This window comes from Rhea americana, unplaced genomic scaffold, assembly GCF_003343005.1.
Source record: "Rhea americana isolate MKP2758 unplaced genomic scaffold, rheAme1 scaffold_60, whole genome shotgun sequence".
Classification (NCBI taxonomy): Eukaryota; Metazoa; Chordata; class Aves; order Rheiformes; family Rheidae; genus Rhea; species Rhea americana.
Window position 1 is genome coordinate 3,482,087 of NW_028186757.1, and position 20,098 is coordinate 3,502,184.

General features: G+C 34.7%; 1 protein-coding gene across 2 annotated transcripts in view; it reads left to right on the forward strand.

Moving 5' to 3' along the window:
- FSTL5 (follistatin like 5) overlaps positions 1–18,342 on the forward strand; it is a 305,635-nt gene extending 287,293 nt beyond the window's left edge. For both annotated transcript variants that reach the window (XM_085319846.1, XM_085319848.1), the window contains one exon: positions 17,484–18,342. In XM_085319846.1, the coding sequence (XP_085175972.1) occupies positions 17,484–18,186 (703 nt within the window). In that variant the 3' untranslated portion in view covers positions 18,187–18,342. The remainder of the gene's footprint in view (positions 1–17,483) is intronic.
- Positions 18,343–20,098: the final 1,756 nt, after the last annotated feature.

Genomic DNA, 20,098 nt, shown 5'->3' on the forward strand with positions numbered 1-20,098 from the left:
TAAAGAATGACTCATAGAGCCACCTTAGCATCTGACCAGCTGTGGGGGAGGCTCCCCAGCTGCTTTTTCACTCATGGGTCATTTGAGGATATTCTTCAGCATGAATTTAGGATAAATTTAGGACATTCCACTTTCCTCCTCTGGACTGCCAGTAAGATGTACCTTAAATACTCTGCTGGTACAGAATTAATCTGAAGTAGTAAATATAAAGCCAAAATAAAACAAACAAACAAAAAACAACAATAATACAATTTTTAAAAAGACTTGAGGCAGTATCCTATATTACTATCAGTATGAGGATCTAATTAAGAAATTTCAAACTTTACCTTGTAAGCACATGAATTATCCATTGTCCCTTGAGGTCTAGAAATGGAATTTTACTATTCAAATTCCAGCTCTCAGAGCAAAATTTAATTTGAAGATACCTGATTATCCTAAGAACATTGGAGTTGTCAGGGTTCCTACAAACCCTTGCAGAAATGACATTTCTTCCCACCTGTCTTGCATGACGATCCTGAAGTTCCCAAGATCCTTATTTTTCCAAATAATGATCAGGATGTACAAAGAGAAGATGACAAAAAAGTCAGTCACTTAGCCTCAAGTGCTCAAATTTTTTGAGACTGGATCCTGAAGAAACATTTGAGAAGAAAGGCTCACACAGAGAGGAAGCTATTTGATACCTGTGGTCGTTCAGCTCCCTTCAGAGTTTTCTGGACAGCTGCAGGAGTTGCTAATACTTACGGTAAAGATCTGTGATGAAGAGAGTGTTTAATTTGTTCTAAATCTCACTGAAGGAGATGAAAAAACTCTTCTCGTGAATTAACGAGATGTTTTACCAAAGCATACAGATGGCCTGCCAGCCATAGGTCGGCAAGTTTGTTGTTCAGGTGAATTCAGCCCCTTCCAAACTTTTGAACATTTACAGAGTGAGAGGAAATTTCGTTGCTGGTTTAGGAGTCAGCCAGCAGTAGCTTATCCKCTATCAAGTGCATGTGAACAACGTAGAACAGGAAGCGTCAGGCTTCAGCTGACTATTTCAAGTCTCTAGATATCATTCTGGGAAAAAARCAGATCTCTCAATTTTGAATTGCTCATTTTTGTTGTAGAGTCTATTCATACTCTCATTCATTCATGTCCTSTCTTACAGATAGCACAGATGATTTGCGGTGAACATAAACTGGTACTAAACTTGTATAGTCCATGTATGAAACATCCAAACAGGCAAATGACTGCTGCTCCCCTAAAAGCTCAGGAATATCAGGAAATCTTTTTAAAGTATTTGACCATCACASAATCATTTTCTTTGATTATGGAGGCTCAGCCTTCTAACTTAATCCTCTTTACTCTGCCTTTCCTGATAGAGAATGGAAATGGAGATAGCGTATTCACTTCTATGTCCTAAATAAAAAATAATAGATAAGAGAAATAAAGATTTTCAGTGCCTCTGGAACAAACCTGTGGATATCAGTCTTAGAAATCATGGCATACTTACTGTAAAGATCACTCCTCTGTCATTCAGATCTCTCGGGTAATGTCCTGCAGTTGTTATAGTGAAGCATAGCAGGATTTTTTTTTCCTAACTTTTGCTGTATACTCCTCCAACCCTCTCCTATTCCAGTGTGTTTTGGATATAATGAAGGATTTTATTCTTACTATGAGAAATAGTTCCCATTAGATCTAAAAATGTTGGTTTCATAGAGACTGAAATTGAATATTAAGCTCCTTTCTGAATTAACCCATGTAGGACCTTTATTTATTTGTAACAGTATTATCGTGTAAACATGTGACACTTAGGCAACTTCTGATGGATGAGACTTCTTGTGTATATTTTCATCCTAAAAAGGTATCCTTTAATCCACACCCATGGTCAAGAATAAAAATAGTGTTGATTTTCAATTAAAGCAGGTTGTTTCTTCATCTTAACTTCCCCTTTCCTTATATACAATGTATAAATTTCAGAGATTTCCTGTTGTTGTATAGACAATTTTTTCTTCTCATTGGAAAAGTACAAATGCAGTATTTAATGTGCAGGTTTGTGAGCACTAGAAACTTGAAGTGTTCTCAAATCCAGAACTTCCTCCCAAGCAAGAGTGAACTGAGTATGACAAAATAGTCAGTACTGWTAGAAAATGAAACCTGTCATCAAATTCCATTTTTCAGCAGAACTGACCTTTTCATTCATTTAACAGAACTGGTAGTGATGTTGGTGTTTTAAACTGAAATTACTAGTTTTCCATCAGTTCACTGAACTAAATTGACCTCTCAGCCTCCTACCCTGAGGTTTTTAATTTTCTTTTTTTACTGAGTTATTTCTCCATTTCTATTTCTTAGGACTACTCCGGTGAGATTTCCCAGATGCATTATCACAGTCACACATCACTGCTGCAAATATTATTTGTGTCTTTTTAGGATCAGTATTTTTTAATTCAATCACAGTAGTTGCTACAAGTAAATAATCAGTGAAGAGGACAGAAACCTTGTGCATATACCTGTGTGTATGTGTGTGTGTGTGCGCGTGCACACACACACACACACAGAGCACATATTTACAATTATAAAAATAGAGAATTATCAAGAAATGCCCCAAGACCTAAACGTGTCCTTAGGTAGGAAAATACTTTGTGTTTAATACAGTTGTATGCAAATAGTAGAGGAGGAGGAGAAAAAGCCATCTCCCACTGCAAAACAGAAATGTGAAGCAGGAGTTTCTTGCTGTCATATAGAGCAACAGGAAGGAAAAATAAAGAAACGGACTTCAAAGGTTAGAGACTGTAAGAGTGCCCACAAGTAAAACAACTTTCAGGCTGATGAGTGATAGACATTGGGCAAAATCCACTTAGCATTTTATTATCAACAGACAACCATTTTTGAACAGCAGTTAACTGTATGGTGTTTTAAGTAGTGTGAACACAATGCCACAATGAAGAAAAAAAATCAGTGAAAATAATCTTCCTAAGAATCATGTATGTAGGGATAGAAAGTGAAGAATAATTTCGACAAAGTAAATACAAGTTGCAATGTTTTATGTTAAGTTCTCAGAAAACTCRGAGTTAGAAGGAAAAGTGCATCTTCTTTTTGTTTTGTTGGTGACAAAAGCTAAAAGGATTACTGAAGGCAAAGCTAAGGAGTACAGCTTTAATTGTTAATATTTCCTTCTCCCAGGCTACTTCATTTCATCAGGAAAAATGTATGGTGTATAATACATTTCTATTTTTGAATCTTATATGACTGATAATATTTTCCTGTGTGGCTAGATTAGAGGTTTTTAATGGAATCAGAACCTACCTTGATTCTATAAAAGAAAATTCATGAACATTTAACGGTGTTTGCTTGGAGTCCCAGAAAAGTCATGGTCAGCAGATTTGATAAACATTGTAGTGATAGAGCTTTATCTTCCTGAGTTGTTTTTTTGCATAAATTTTGAAATATGGGCATTAGTATATAGAATTTTGGGAGTTTTAGACAAGAATGTCTTTCATTGACTAGAACTTAAAGTAAGATTGCATCTTCGCTATAGCTACTGGTTTGAGTTTAATCCTTCACTCTGGTTAACTACTAAGGATGCAGTATTTTCATAAGAACTGAATCTATTCAGATGCAGCAAATGAACACAAACTTTGTTCAAATAGAGCTGCCTAAAGTCTACATTGGGTTTCAGTTCTTCTTCACATTTTTTTTTCTCTTGTGACCTTTGCTTTAGTATGGTTTTGTACATCATTGTACAAATCTCACAGTATTATGAAAGTAATACATAAAGACAAGAGGTTAGGCCAAGCTGTCCTATAATTTATATAGTAGGCTAGAATTTCTTCCTGGGTTATCCACCCAGCACCCTTATTCTAGAACCCAAAAGACTGGGTCACATAGACATCTCAATATCTGAACAGTGGGAAAATGTGCTCCTTGCTCATATTGGTGTTAAATAATGGTTAGCAAAGTCTGTTTTTTTAGTTGAAGCCAGGGTGTTGATATGAGATATGGATCTTGTATTTTGAATTGTGGATACATATTGAATGTGATTATCAGTTCTGCCTGAGCTGAATGCCAAATTCCTTGTGTACTCTTTCACTTATGTAGCGTTCATAGTTTCTTTCTGCATATACAGAAATGCTTTTTCAATTTATCTTTTAAAAACAATGCAGTTCCTAAAATTTTAAAATCAGTAAATATAACATGATTACTAATCATATCCATACAAAAATCACATATTTGTAACAGAAGTACAATACTGCTCTAATGCCCTATGGATACTCTTTTTGTATGTACTTATACATATATACACATATACACTTAAAATTCTAATATGTTAAAGTCAATTGTGTTGTAGGATAAGACAGGATTCACTGAGGAAAAAAATCAGTGTTTAATGTAGACTTTAATCTTTCTTGAAAAATATTTGTGATAATTTGTAGATAGGATATCCAAACAAGACTTACTAAAAGTCATCTGATGGAATTCCATTTTGACCTTTTACAGTCAACTATGGTGTCAATGCTGACAGACTATGTCAAATCCTTTCATAGTGACATGAACATTTAGTTCACTGAAATATAGTGATAAGCAAAGTTACCTGTGGAAAATTCATTGATAAGTTTCACATATAATGTGAATAAATTCACATGTAATACCCTAAGAAGATAAAATACTCTGTAAAAATTAAAGGTAGATTCTGAAGAGGTTTTTTCCCCCTCTTTTTCTTAACTTCCTAACCATGAGAAACATCTAGACTGATCATTATGGTTGGAAAAATGTACTTTTCCTAAAAAGCAAAGTAAAATTATAGTTTTCTGTTGAAGTTACCTTTTGAGAGTTATGAAATCCATCTGCAGAGGTCCTTGACAGTTCTGAGAAGCACATCCTCTATAGCCTGTGGCTGGATCAGCTGCCTTCAGAGAAAGCTGGACAATATTTAACCTCCTTGTATTAACTGTGTATTTTGGTTTGAAAACAAATGTTTGGTTTGAAAACAGTGTCAACCCTTTCCAGGCAGAAAAGTGCTGCAGCAAATTTTGGTGAAACAAATATTGTTGAAGTTCAACAAGAATTTCCCCAACTTCTGGCACTGGGAATAAGTCTGGCATGATACTTTTGCCCCATCCTAGAAGATAGGAAATTTTTTGCGTAGCTAGTTCTGGGAGAGCTAGAAATGATGTGGATGGGTAGTTGTATACAAAAGGGTAGTGTCTTGTAACGGTGAAATCTTCCATAAACTAGTTGAATCACTAAGATTTCAGTTAAGTTTCTACTCTTCTAGTTCATTTACTGCTACTAATACATAAAAAGCTCTACCAAGGATGTTTCTAAAGAACATATTGCAATTAATTTGAAATCGTGTCTCTTGTATGTTGCAGAATAAAAGTGCAAAAAATAGCATATGCACGTTTTAAATGTTGTATCACTTTCAAAGCGTTTTTGGCATAGCTATAAGAACAGTGAGAAATTTAAAAGGAAAAAGGAGTTCTTATTCATTCCTCATGAACAATATATTCCTATTGTGCTACAGTGAAGGCTATTAAATCTGAGTAGTCTTGATAAAGAAATTGACAGGAAGTGTTTTAGAGAATCAGCATTTCTTTTACAAAAAGATAATGAATTATTTTTATACAATAACAGAGGGTTGGATCTAGTTTGAAAGTAGCTCATCACTGTAAAGGACAATGATGAATCTCTTTGAAAAAATGTTTTGGACAGTGGAGGGGAACTAGCTATATAAATTCTGTTATGGCAACACACTCTGCTCTTACACATTTTCTTATAAGTGAAAGTAATCTGTTGTATAGCCAGTAAAGCTACATATTAAAAGACAATTTCATTTTATCCTTTGTACATGTCTCAAACCATGGAAGTTAAGATGATGGAAATTTTTTTTGAAAAATGATGCATAGATTGGATGCAATAACAGAGAGGGAAAAGTAAGACTTGCAAATGGTAGTGTTGACATAATGTGGATGAATAACAAGAACATCCATTAAGCTTTCCAGAATTCATAATTTTTAAAATCTGAATTTCATATTCATGCTTCAGGGCACAAGTTAGATGACTAAAAATATTTCCCTGTGAGCAAGTTATTCCAAAACTGCTTATTGAAGATCTCCTGTACTTTCTTCTGGGATATTTGATACTATCTTATGAAAGCGATATCAATAATTTTGGTAAAATATTAATTTGGTTTACTATGTGAATTCCTATGTTTGTCAGAGGGCTTGGCATTGAAAGGTTTCAAGTTATCAGTTTTGCAGTGGCTAAGAATGTAGGGATATTGAATGTTGTAAATTTTCATAGCTACTGTGGGAAAAAGCATGATACAGTTAACGACTTTAATATTCACTGTTTTGCCTGCGCACTGGTTTACAGTTCTATATATCTAGGACCCAAACCCCATAATTTTAAATACATTCTAGCAGTTGAATGACAAGACTTATCTCTGTTCTGGCTATAGCATTGTAACAGGTGTACCCGTTTGTACTCCACTGTACAATTCTCTACTAAACACGAATGGATACTACTGTTTAACAATGGATATATTTCACATCAATTTTCATGTGTAGTTCAGCTGGTAAGCTATTTCCCTGATATTTGGTGTTGCATGTTGCTCAAGCCTTTCTTTAGAAACAAACTGCAAGAAATAATTGAAGCAAATCTAAATAAATAAATGAAGGAAAATGCAATAATTGAAAATTTATGGTCTTGAATGTATATTTTTAGACAATAGAAGAAGTAATCTGTTGTATCATCTTGTTAACATAGTCATTACAATTATTCTACTCTTAAATATATGTGTGAATTTTTTCATTAAAATTAAGAAGATAAGCCACTCATCTAYTTGGGCTGCATTTCATTTTTGAAAAGTGTGTTCTGCAAATAATACTTTTTACAGTATTCTTCTTATATCTCTTATCTTACTTTGGGCAAATCATTTAATTTATCTGCCTCAATTTCCCTTAGACTGGGTACTGTGAGGCTCATTATTTTTCGTAGAAAGTTTCATACAGAAAGTGCTAATAGAGTTGCAAAGCCTTATTATTCATATTTCTATTTTTAACTATTACTTACAAAATATAATTGGTCTAAATTCTTGAAAATCTAGAATTAAAAATCTTTATTTGTCATTCATAAAGTRCATATAGAAAGAAACAATCTCAGATTTCACAGTTCTGACATATACTCCACTTGGAGTGATATACCCAAAGGCTATAGCTTCCCACCTACATTATCTGTAAAATAAATGATTGGAAATGYGAGATTTTACTTTCATGTCTTGCAGGCTTGAGTTGCATGAGTTCCCAATATGCACTCTGACAAACGCCTTATAGGCTGTCTGATATCGTGCATGATTTTATTGCACAGAAGAGACATTAGGGTTGAGATTCTCATAAATATTAATCGAGATTAATGAACAATGGGAGGCCTATGCATATCAATCTACATGAGAGGAAGCTTTGCATTAAATACACCGCCATCTATCTATAAATCATTTGGGCAAAGTGAAGGTACTCTGATGTATCACTTGTTGTTCTCCAGCAACCTAGTCATAAAAAACAGCCTAACAGCACATAGGCAGTGGAAATAATTTCATGGCATGATGGTGAGGGGCTGTATTTTTTTTAATCCTTCTAGAAAACTAAATGCTTTTGAAAAGGTGACAGATTGTGATGGGCTCTGGGGTCTGAATTCAGCTATTCATGGAACAGAATGAAACCTTAGGTGGTAGTACACACTTATTTACACAGCTTTAATAAAATTCCTTTACTTTTTTTTTTTTTTTTTTTGGGGGGGGGGATTAGAATAGTCAAAACTCAGTCCATTCACTTGCTGACTGGTCTACAGAGACATTGACCTCTGTACTCAAAGCTTCTCTTAACCTTAGTGAYTTGTAATGATGTTTTTTGACATGTTTGCAAAGTACAGATTATTTTTACAGCTGCTCTTGCCTCCTCATCAAAAAGAGAAAGGCCAACCTTGTGCAGTTAACAATGTGACAGCAGCAGACAGAGGAAGTTCTTAATATGGGTTAGAAGGAACACATTGACAGATTCGCTTAGTGGTCAAAAGGTAGCAATTACGTGATTGAGCAGCTGGCTAAAATTTATTTGCGACTAATGTGTGCTATATGTCAACAGGCAACCTTTCTCAAGGAGGGCTGCACGACCTGTCACTGTTCTCCACCCTATCCACTCTTATCTTCTACATTTAGATCTATAAACCTCAAAGGAATGACCATTCCAGACATAGAGCCTCTTTCTTCCCAAGTGAAAGTATACTTGTAATGGTTGTATAGTCATAACTCTATACCAGCAAACCTCACAGCTCCTGTGTGTGGAGACCAATGTGTTGTAGAGTATGAGGGACAGTTATTTTGAACATATTTCCATATGTGTAAATGATYATTAGTTGGAAATGTTAGTGAAACTCTGTTATTGAAGATAAACAAGGCTGTTGTGTCAGTAATAGTCTGTTGCTATTGAACAGAAAAGGTGGTGCTCACCTGTGTTTCTCCTTCTGCCTCCCTGCAGTCAGGTATGTGGCTGCATCACTGGCCCTGCCCCAGTTACGGTATTTTTCAGACCCTCCACTGAGCCCATTCAACCAATAAAAGCAGCCAGAAACTATCTATCCATTGCTTTGATTGACTGTTTTTCTGTACTGGATGGTTCGCAAAGCAGGAGATATAAGCTATTAACTGGCATGTGCTATCTCCACAGTGACTACAAATTCTCAGTTTCCTCCGTCTCATTTCATAGCTGAAGTGATGCTGTTAGAAGTTAGAGCTTTCAGTTTTAATCTATAGAATAATGTAGCTTTTGTACTTATACAGCTTAGTATTTAGTTAACATGATATGATGGCCCATAGAGCACTGCAACARGTTGGCCAGAGAAATTGTGGAGTTTTCTTTCTTGGAGATATTCAAAACCCGCCTGGATGTGATCTTATGCAATGTGCTCTAGGTGACCCTGCTTGAGCAGGGGTGTTGGACTAGACACAAGTTTAATTTATTTTTAAAAAAATCTCTACAGTGCATCTAAACCTCGGAACTGCAAAAGCACAGATTCCTCTACATGCTACTTTCTTTTATTTTTGGTCTATGAGCTAAGATATTGTGTCAAATCATGTTTAATTTCATGAAATTGGAAGCCTTTCTCCTTTTTTGAAAATATCAGTACTAAATGCCTGACTAGTATGAGGTTAGACTCTCCCACACTGCACTTGTGTTCATATCTTTGGGCCCTTGAAGGAAAATCTTTAATCAAGAGTAAGACTTTTGTGGCAGCTGCAGCCTCCTCGCTATTGAAGCACTTGAGGGGATCAGAACAGCCAGAATGCTGTGACTGTCAGGGAGAGTTATTCAATAAATCCTTGTGATAACTCTGGAGCAGAGCCTACTGCCTAATACCTTTTCTTCTTATGAGAAGTTCCAGTGTGTGAAGTTACCATCCTTCCCCTCTTTAGAGAATTATGTATTCTTTCCTATCATTATTATTACATGAGTGCATATTTAAAGGACCACAAACCAAGGTCAGGATTTTATATACCTGAGTGTACATACACTGTATATCTAAACATGAAAATAAGTTAGAATTATGAACGTTGTTTTGCAGATTTGTAACCAAAGACATTGTACAAATTACTGAAGTATGCCTTAAGAGAGAAGTTAGGTCTAGTAAGTGAGGCAACTATTCATATACTTCAGTGCCTTAACATAAAAAAACAACTTCCTTTTCCTTTAGCAAGTGATTCAGAGCAAAGGCATGACGTAGTGATCTGTCTGGTCTGTGTGGAGAGACTTTTATGTCTTTATGAGCATACACAGAGGAATGACAAACTAGCAGTATTAGTGTGTCTAAATCTGGACACTGTGAATACCACTCCATTAAGCGATTTTATCAGCTAAACAAGGATTAGCAGATTTTAACAGATRTAATTGTTCAAATTGTTGGCATGTCAATTTGGTTAAAGTAGATGAAATTTTGCTTGTATGAGCAGGGGCAAAGATTAGTGCCTCRTTTATTTTCATATATTAGTAGATTAGAAGAGACCACACAAGCCTCTTGTCTGAATATACCATAGATTTTGTACATTCCAAGTAGTGATCCACAGATTCTGATAGAATCTGATATTTCTAAATCTATATCATGATTTGTGTTTAGCCAAACCTTTCCAAAAACTACACAGTCTTTACCTGGAGACTCCTAGTAAAGACGATTCATCACYTCTATAGTAGTTTGTTGCAATAGTTTGTCATCACCATTGTTAGAAAAATGCCTACTTTTAATTTTAATTTATCTGGCTTTAGGTTGAAGTCATTGCTATACTTTCTGWATGAGATTAAAGACACCATTAGTAAACAGTATGTTCCCTCCATTAATGTATATAGATGTTGTAAATATGTCACCTTTCAATTGTATTTTTCATAAGCTAAATAGATTGGACTCTCTCTCAGGCTCTTGCTTAAAGGCATTGTCTCCATCCCTCAAATAATTTTTTCCTCCCCCCTATTTTTTTTAATATTCCTTTCTGTAATGGCAGCAATAAAATAACATGAAGCCTTGCAGTTTCAATATCGCCAATGCAGAGCAAAAAGAAGCGACTGCTGCCTTACTGTTACTCACTTACCTCCGTATATTACTGCAGGGACTGTATAAGGGATTTTGGTCTTCTTTTGACTCATTAGACCCAGATATCGTATCRATCTGCTTGCCTGCAACGTTCCTTAAATCCCTTCGTAGTCACTACTTCACAGGATGTCCTTCTATATGCGTGTCCTGCATTCCCGATTTCTAGTTGCATGACTTGGCTACATTAGAACACATTTTGCTTAAACAAGCCTTGCTTTACAAGTTCTGTACCGTTTCCTGCTATTATTTACAACTGTGGTATTCTTTTTGTGAAGCATCAAGTTTGGTACTAAGCGGGAGGAAAACTGCCTTGTAAAATGGTTCTGCATTGACAGCTACTTTTTATTTCAGACAAAGATTTCTTCCCTTATTTACCACTTTTTATTCCAAGGAAGGTATAGCTTCTTCATATTCAGTTACCTTCAGCAGGTTTCTAATAGGGAAATTAAATTAAGTTTGTCTGACAAAGTATACTTTTCCATAAACCCATGTTGACTGTGTTAATTATGTTCACATTTTCTTTAGTTGATTCTCATGACATCTATTTTATTATTTCCCTGGGATATATGTCAAGTTAATCAGGTTAAAGTTACCTTTGTTSAAATGCTAAGCTTTCAAAATCCTCAGCAGCAAATTGTCTTACTTTATGAATATATATTTGTAAGAAAACTGTTTATCATCTTCCTCATCTCTGTTGGACTGAGAATATTTCCTCATCTTTAAGTAAGAAAAGCATAATATTTCATTCCTTATTGTTATTTGCTATACCAGACATGAAACCTTTAGCATTTCCTTTCAATTTTCCTTGTTTCTCCTTTTCCTTTCTGTTTCTTCGCTGCACAACTTCTGTTACTTTTTCTATGCTTAAGCCTCTGCCTGTCAGTATCTCATGACCCATCTATTAAAGCTCGGCCGCGCACACCTCACAGACGTACGAACAAACAGACCTCTCGCTTGTTCAGCTTTTTGAAAGCTCAGACGCACAGCTTTCATTGAAACAAGCAGATAAATAAATATATCAAACACAAAGTTTGCCACATCCTTTTACAACCAGGAAGACTGGCAGCTTTGAACTCTTCCCCCTCCCCTCCTCCCCCGACTTCTTCATCTATATTATTGGGCTTTGGGGTATTTATTTCTGTTCAGATATACTGAATCTTAGCCAGGAAAGTTGGGGCCAATATGAAAGTCTGAATTAAAGAATTATATGAACAATATTACTGATAAAATCTTATTAGTCATAATTAATTACTTCTGGCAGACATTCTTCTGGTTTTGAGGGAGGATAATGTCTTCATTTACTTCRTGAAGATTTACCACCTTCCCACCTTGAATCTTTTCTTCTTCCCTTGCCTGTTCCCTACCCAGGTCCAAAGATCAGTCTAATTTTAATACTCACAAATATTGTTTTGATAAAGTGATTTCCTGTATTCTTATTTAAAAGGATATATTGTAGCTATCTGCACTTGTTCCCATCTGTCTCTTTTAGGACCTTAACTGYAATGGTGTGACTAGCCTGTAGCATGATCAGTTACAAGCCATATCGAATGTTTGATAACCTGTATTTTCACCCTGATTCTGCTTGTGGAATAGCCTTAGACAAGTCATTCAGCTTTTTGCTTTAGTTGCTATAATATTTGTAAAGTGCTTTGAGATCTGTAAGTAAAGCTTGCTATTTAATTTCAGTGTATGATTATTCTGCTATCGTAGTTATTCTTATGCTGTACTCATCTTCAAAAACATTATCTTGTATACTAGAATCTTCTGTGTTACATCTGTGTCCAAAGGTGGTCCAAAGGTAAACTTAAAAAAACAAAAGGCAAAGGAATTTTCAGCATGTTAACATTGCAAGATAGTAGCATATTTTTCCTGAGTTTCATAAATTGCTATTAAAAGAAATAGAAGGAGGGCATATCTCATAAAGCTAAATTTTCAAACTTCAGAAATAGGTAAGACGTAATTAATGGTATGGTCAGTGGTAAATGATTTTAAGGCCACAAAGTTGAGAAAATTAAAGAGCACTAAACTGAGCAATCACAGTAAAAGAAATAGTATTAAACTGCTACTTGCACACTTTAAAAAGGGGATATATAGTAAATGGATATTGACCGATTGTTGATTATCAGAATTTATATGGCAAGCTATTGCAGCAAAAGGAGATTATAAAATCAAGTATCTTAACAGAGCAAGGGACAACGGATCTCCTAATTGCAAATGCAGTATCAGGATAAGGATCTTGCAGTCTTGAAGCCAGTTTCATTAGTTTGCCAGCCTAGACCTGTAAATGCTATTAGCAAAGCTGAAATGACCTTTAAATGTGGAGACCCAAGATACTGTAAGTTTTTATCTTTCTGTTTTGGACTGGGAACTAARTAGGGCAAAGAGGTGGATTAAGTTGCACAAGAAACTAGAATGCTTTGGAAAGTCCTGGCTGAAATATTTGAGAAATGTATCATCAGTTGCTTTGTGTTTTAAAAAGCGTTTGCTGGTTAAATCTAGAATTAGTGTRATTAACCCTGAAGATCTGGCATCCTTTACAGCTAAGACTGTAGATAGACATCCTMTATTGAATCCACATGTGCCAGTAGAAGAGGATATGCTAACATTTTGCTCCCACTCCTAAACCATTTTAAGCAAACCAATTGGGTTAATAAACATACCTTATCATTTAAGTGAATCCAGGCTAACTGGATTCATTTTACTGGCATACATGAGGGAGTGCTTATACAAACCTCTGAGCTGGCAGACCTGAGGGGATTCCTCTGGAAAAGAATGGAAAGGAGAAGCTGGAGGAGGACGCAGCAGTGGCAGCAGCCTCCTCTGTGGGCAGAGCTGTTTGTGGAATGSCACCGTCAACCGATGTAATGCTTGGAGAAGTTGCCCGAGACCTTATCGTTAGTTTAACTTGAGGAAATGTGTTCATTGCTTTGGTTTTATACTACCAAAGTTAACACAGGCTGAGTGTAGCTGTAGTTCAGAAACATTTTAATGATTAATAACTTGTTATATATCCCCTTATATGTTATACATATATGTATATATGTTATACGTATATAAATAAAATATATCAGATATGTTTTGAATGTAAACCAACTGATTTATAACAGAAAGCAATTTTTAACATATTTAAATAGTTTCTGAAAAGATAGGCTAGGTTTTCAGAAGTATTTAGGTGTTTAATCATATAGATGGTACCTGATGRGGTTTTCAGAATCACATAATTGATTTTGTATATGTTTAGATATATATGAAAATCCCATTTGGGCACCAGTCCATATTTGGTGTGAGTCTTTTCTTTCTCTTTTAAATACAATTTCTCATTTTTCAATTCATAGTCTTATACGGGATGAGAAAAATACTATTTTCATCCAAAGTCAGCTTACCAAGCTCAAAAGAAAAAAAATCTTTTTGTGCTCACTATCTAAATTGAGATCAAAAGCAATTAAAGCAAAAACCGTCTGCACAGTGTGGAGCATTCGAATTAAAAGAAATGTAATAATACTGTAAAAACTGAAAAGAAAGTATTTATGTATTCAATGCATGCCATTGCATTGACCTCAAATTTAGATATTTTCACTTGACTTCAGATACCTTTAACTCATTAAAATAAGGAGAACTGAGCAGCATTCATAAAAGCATTTTATTTATAGCTTAATTTATCTAAATGAAATCACTAGATGAAAGTAGGTTTATATTTCAAAACACATTGGCATAAATGTAATTTGAACACATTTGTTTTAAGGATAAATATTTTATAATCATACTAAATAGGAGAAGACCTAAGTGAAATCTCCATTTTTATTTGGAAACTATCATTTTTATCTATTTTTCTGAAAAAGTCAAGAAATTTTAATGTATTCCTAATATTCACAACTTTGTATTATGAATTCCTGTTCTTAGAATTATGCATATTAATTCCCTTTTAAAATAAATTTCTCTATGCCTGGAGAAACTAATTCAGCCTAATGAATTTTTTTTCCCCTGTATCATTCCAAACCACAATAATCACATCTTCCCATGTATCCAGTTTCTCCCTGTAAAAATATTCTCACTCTATTGCATGTACCAACCATCTTTTTACCAACCAGTATGTCCAATTTTTTATCCATGTTCCATATCTATTTTTTCTAACCTGCCATCTGTCGTTTTCTAACTTCCGTTCATGTGTGTAACACACTGGTTATTTAATCCTATGTATACCTTAAAGATCTGAAGCCAGAATTTTGCTTGATAGTTTACAACTTCTATTAAATGATGATTCTGTGCATAATATGGTACAAGTTTGTTTCTCACGATCAAAAAATACATACTGCGTTTGGGTGTTTCATGATGGAAGGTGGCCTATAGTTTGCATATAGTCTGAGAAAGATCTGAGGATATTTTCTAAATGACAATAAAAGCACAAAAATGGTTTTGTCATGATGAGCTCTAGCAAAAACTGCCAGTTTAAGACAGTGACTGTATAAATTTCTATATAGGTTGCTTACTCCTGCAGAATCGTATGAGTTGTATCTGGTGGTATAGGGGGACTTTAATGATCTGGATAGCTATTGAAAAAGGGCTATGAGGTTTTACACTGATAACTTAATACAGAGGCTAGAGAAGGCARCTGGATGGGAGGCTCTTTTGGTTGCAAATGGAAAGGGTTGGTTGAGAATGCAGAAGCTGAAGACGACTTGTGTACTGATGATGCTGAAATTGCACGTTCTTAGGGCAAGAGAAAGAACAATACAGTAAAATCAATTCATTTCAAGGAAGCAGAATTCACATTATTTCARAGAACTGGTGTGCAAGATTGTATGGGTAGCAATACGAAAAAGAGGAATTCTGTGAAACTGCTGATTTCTAGACGAAGCAGTGTGAAAGGCTGAAGAACAGCTTATCTTAGTAAGAATAAAGTGTTATAAGTATAGTAGAAGGCCAAACTGGCTAAGTTAACCTAAAAATCAGGTAGAATTGAACAGGTGAAACCTAGGTCAACTTACTAAAAAGAAATACAAAAGAATTAATATGGCATCCAGGGACAAAATCAGAAATACTAGGAGAGAATAAAATACAAATTCCAATGAACATAAACAGTAAGACTAAAAAGAAACCCTTCAAAAATCTGCATTAAGTCCAKTAGTAAAAGCAGGAAGACCCAAGACAGAGCTGAGTGGCTGGCCAATAAAGAGGAAATCTAATAAGAATTAATACTGTGAAGAGTAAATTTTTAATATCTGTCTTGCCTCAGTGTTTGCTAACCTTTGTAATCAGACTTCTAGCTCAGCTAATGTTTGTAATAGATCAGTAAGTGCTTGAGTTAAAGTGAGGAAAGAATAGATGAGAAAATATTTAGATGTTATCCAAGATACAAGACCTGGTTCAGTTCTTCATGCAGTTTTTACAAAGCTCATTGAAGTAATCTTCGAATTTTTACCAATTATCTTAAGAATTCAGGGAAGAGAAGCGAGAATCCAAAAGGCTATCAACATAAAGATTTCTTTCAATTAGGGAAAAACATGGAAATTATCTTCAGTCTAACTAAGCATAATAATGGAACCAAGAATCAATGTCTTTGTATCTACCCGAGGAGATTAAGAAATGAGTAATATTAAAGGTAATATCACAAAATCAAATTCTGCCTAGCAATCCCAGTTTGGCTCAGAACAGCAAACCTTGCGGACAGAGAGGTGGAAGTAATCATCAAGGTATCTTGACTTAACTCTCATAAAGCCTCACACGCCATTTTCCTAAGCAAGGCAATGTAGTCCAGATATCTGTGTACAACTGGCTGAATAGAGACCAAAGTGATCTCGTAATCACTTCAACTCATAATCACCTCATAATCTTTAGCAACCTGGTCACACTGGCCCTTCTTTGAACGGGAGTGGACCAAATTGCATCTGGAAGTTCAGTTACTAGAACTGAAATTATTCTACAATTCCCTGAGCCTGTGATACTAGATTTGCAGTTATCTAACTGAAGCAGAAGGCAGGGATTTCAGAAGATGAGGCTAAAATTAAATGTTATGTTATGAAGTCTTACAAAGAAAACCAGCTGTTTGGGAAAAGTGCTTAGAATGCTACTTAGGCAAAATTAATATACTCTGATGTAACTCCAGAATATTTGGAGTGGTGGGTTTTGCATATGTACAATGAAGTGATTGTACAATTAGAGCATTAGAGAATAGTGATATAGTTTGTATTGAAAATGTAAATATCAAGCTCTAGGATTTAAGGTTTCACTATATTATTTATATTCAATGAAAATTCCTTGATATATGGAAATGAATAAAGGATCATTTATTTAAAAGTGTAAAAAATATGAGGGTTGGATAGTTGGAAGGCACAAACMTAAATCAGTTTATGATATTCATTTCTGCTGAATTAAAATGAGGAAGATTTGGATAATTATCTGAATAGGAATGAGCATTGAATTAATTTGATGTTTCCAAGAAAGTCTAAGAATGAAATGAGTTAAAACAAGCAGGATGTGCTATGTATTGCTATTCAATTTTTTTGTCCCTCCTGTGTTGTTTTTTTTTTTTTTTTTTTTTTATCTATGAAAGTTATAGCTGAATAGATAGGCTCAGAGAAATGTTTACTTTCCTGCTTTCCTACTTTTATGTCAATAGGAAAAGATACTTTTCCAATTAATCATAAATATAGTTTTAGACATTTTGTTTCATGCATTCTAAATACAACTGCAAGAATACTAAAAATTATATATTACTACTGTTTAATATCTGAAACATCTGAAGCTGAGATATGTAGGAATACACAGCTGCACATATTAACCTGCTTATTTGCTTACATTGTGCTGTCTCATTTGTACATAATGCACACACTAATTCTGACTTTGTTTGATTTTTGTACTTTTCCTTTTAGATTTGGATTTATTCTTCATAAGGATGAACCTGTGCTCCAGAAAATTGATCTTGAAACTATGTCGTACATCAAGACAATTAATTTAAAGGATTATAATTGCATTCCTCAGTCACTGGCTTATACACATCTTGGAGGCTATTTTTTCATCTGCTGTAAGCCTGACACCACTGGGGCTGTTCTACCACAACTTATACTGGACAGTGTTACTGATTCTGTGATTGGATACAATGGTGATGTGACCGGCACACCACACATCTCTCCAGATGGACACTACCTTGTCAGCGTTGATGATGCAAAAGGTCTTATGAGGATCCAGTCCRTTACAATGAGAGGAGAAATACAGGATGCATTTGACATTCACACTAATTTGCACATATCTGATGTAGCTTTTCAGCCATCGTTCACTGAAGCCCATCAATACAATGTCTACTGTAGCTCCAGTACGCAGACTGATGTTCTCTTTATAGAGCTCTCCTCTGGCAAGGTTAAGATGGTGAAGAGTCTCAAAGAGCCTATCAAGGCAGATGAATGGCCTTGGAACAGTAAGAACCGTCTTATAAAAGACAGCGGCCTTTTTGGGCAGTATCTCATGACCCCTTCCAAGGAATCTCTGTTTATCCTGGATGGACGGCTCAATAAGTTAAATTGTGAAATCACTGAAGTTAAGAGAGGCAACACAGTCGTTTGGGTTGGGGAAGCATAAAGATCCATGTTAGATATTTACTGAATTACGTTGCACTTAAATTACACCATTCTTAAAATTTACACAATTTCCATTTTAAATGTTAGACCCTTCTATACTTCTTATTTCTTTGACTCAACCATAATTTGAATCAACTTTGACATAAAAGTTACTAAAACAATGGTTATTTGATAATGATATTCTTTATTAACTATCAATTGAGATTGTATTAGTTGACTGGGATTACCAAATGTTGAAACTGATGATAAGTATCATACATTATTTTAAAGGTAGTCAGAAAAAACATAAAGCTTCAGGGAATTTGATATGACCCTTTGCATTTGTAAAATGAAGGCATAAATATTATTCAAATTTTGGTTTGATTTGCTTCAGACACAAAATAAGAGATGTTGTACAACCTTTGACTCCTTAAACTGAATTGTTCTGTACTGTTCTGCCCAGTCCACTGTTTAATCTTTTTGTGCCTTGAAGCGAAAGTCTCACAAGGAAGGTAAAGCATAGAAATTGTATAATTCATTCCCATAGTGGCTACAAGATTGCTTGTCATTGGAGAGAAACTTTTCGTATCAAATTTCTAATCTCAACTTGTTGAACATAGAGAAAAAAAATGGAGAAATTGCATTAGCAGTGCGCTATTTTCTGATCACTGCGATTTGAGAAGTTTAGTTTTTTATGGTGTGTTTTAGTTTGGATACAGCCAGTTGCTTGCAAAAGTGTAATCCTTTTTTAGAAAAAAAATAGATGTTAGGATTTCAGCTATCAGAAGGTTTCATTAACAAGGCATTTGAGTTGTACTAAAGAGATAYATTGCACTTACCTGTTCAGAGTAAACCACATTCTGAAAACCTGACATTACGAAGCTTCACTTATACAGACAAAAAATCTGTTATTTAAAAATACAGGTATGCATTTTAAGAAACTGGAAATGAGAGAACTGAAATGAAGTCTGCAACTAGTGGATGACATTTTTGCTTATGTATTTTATCATTGACCCATATTTATKAAATCATTTGGTTTACTCAACAGAATTTCTGTTCCAAGCATCCAATTAGATTAGTGCAAAAAAAACCAACAAAAATGTTTTTTTTTATAATTTATTAGTTTAGTATTCTAATTTGAACAATGCTTACACATCTAAATGGGAATAATAAGATTCTCAGAATAACAATAATTAATAGAATCAGAAAGCCAGCAGTAAAACAACTATTCAGACCTAGAGCAATGACTTGAAAGTTTGGGGGTATATTTATTTTTATTATGYTTTTGTTAATGCTTATAAGCTGTTAAACTGACCTCCATTTACTAAAGGCAATCAGAAAGAAATATCTTTTTTTAAACAAAATTTTACTCCAGTTTAGATTGTGCAAAATTGCTTAGAAATCTGGAATTTTCTAGCATTGTAATCTTGTGTGTATTTAGCATCCTGCCCTTTGTGAAACGGTAGATCTCTTTAGCTTGAGCAAGCTTCCCGGTAGGTAGATTTAACTAAAATAAAAGTCTGCTTACATTTCTAGCTGCTGAATCTGTTTTCCTTTTTAACAGTTTTTCTCCATTGTGAACAAATGAGAACCATGTAAACGGTCTGTTACTCAGTTATTTACAGTAGTCTGTCTCCTGCATTTTTCTTCTGTAACTTACACCATGTGGATGTTCTGTATGTAGATAATGCTTGACGAAAGGAGAATAAACCCCATAAGTTTTAAACACTCCTGGCTKTGGTGAATACTCCAATGTAGCCATGTTCAAGCAGCACATAACACTGGTTTTATTTGAAAATAAGGTAGAAGGAAGTTTATCTGTCTTTTATTACATATGTATACAATAAATAATACACTGTGGGGCAAAAAAAAGCTTTTAGAAGAGCTTAGCTAACTAGGAAACTTTCCTTTGGTTGCTACACAAAAAAGCTCGT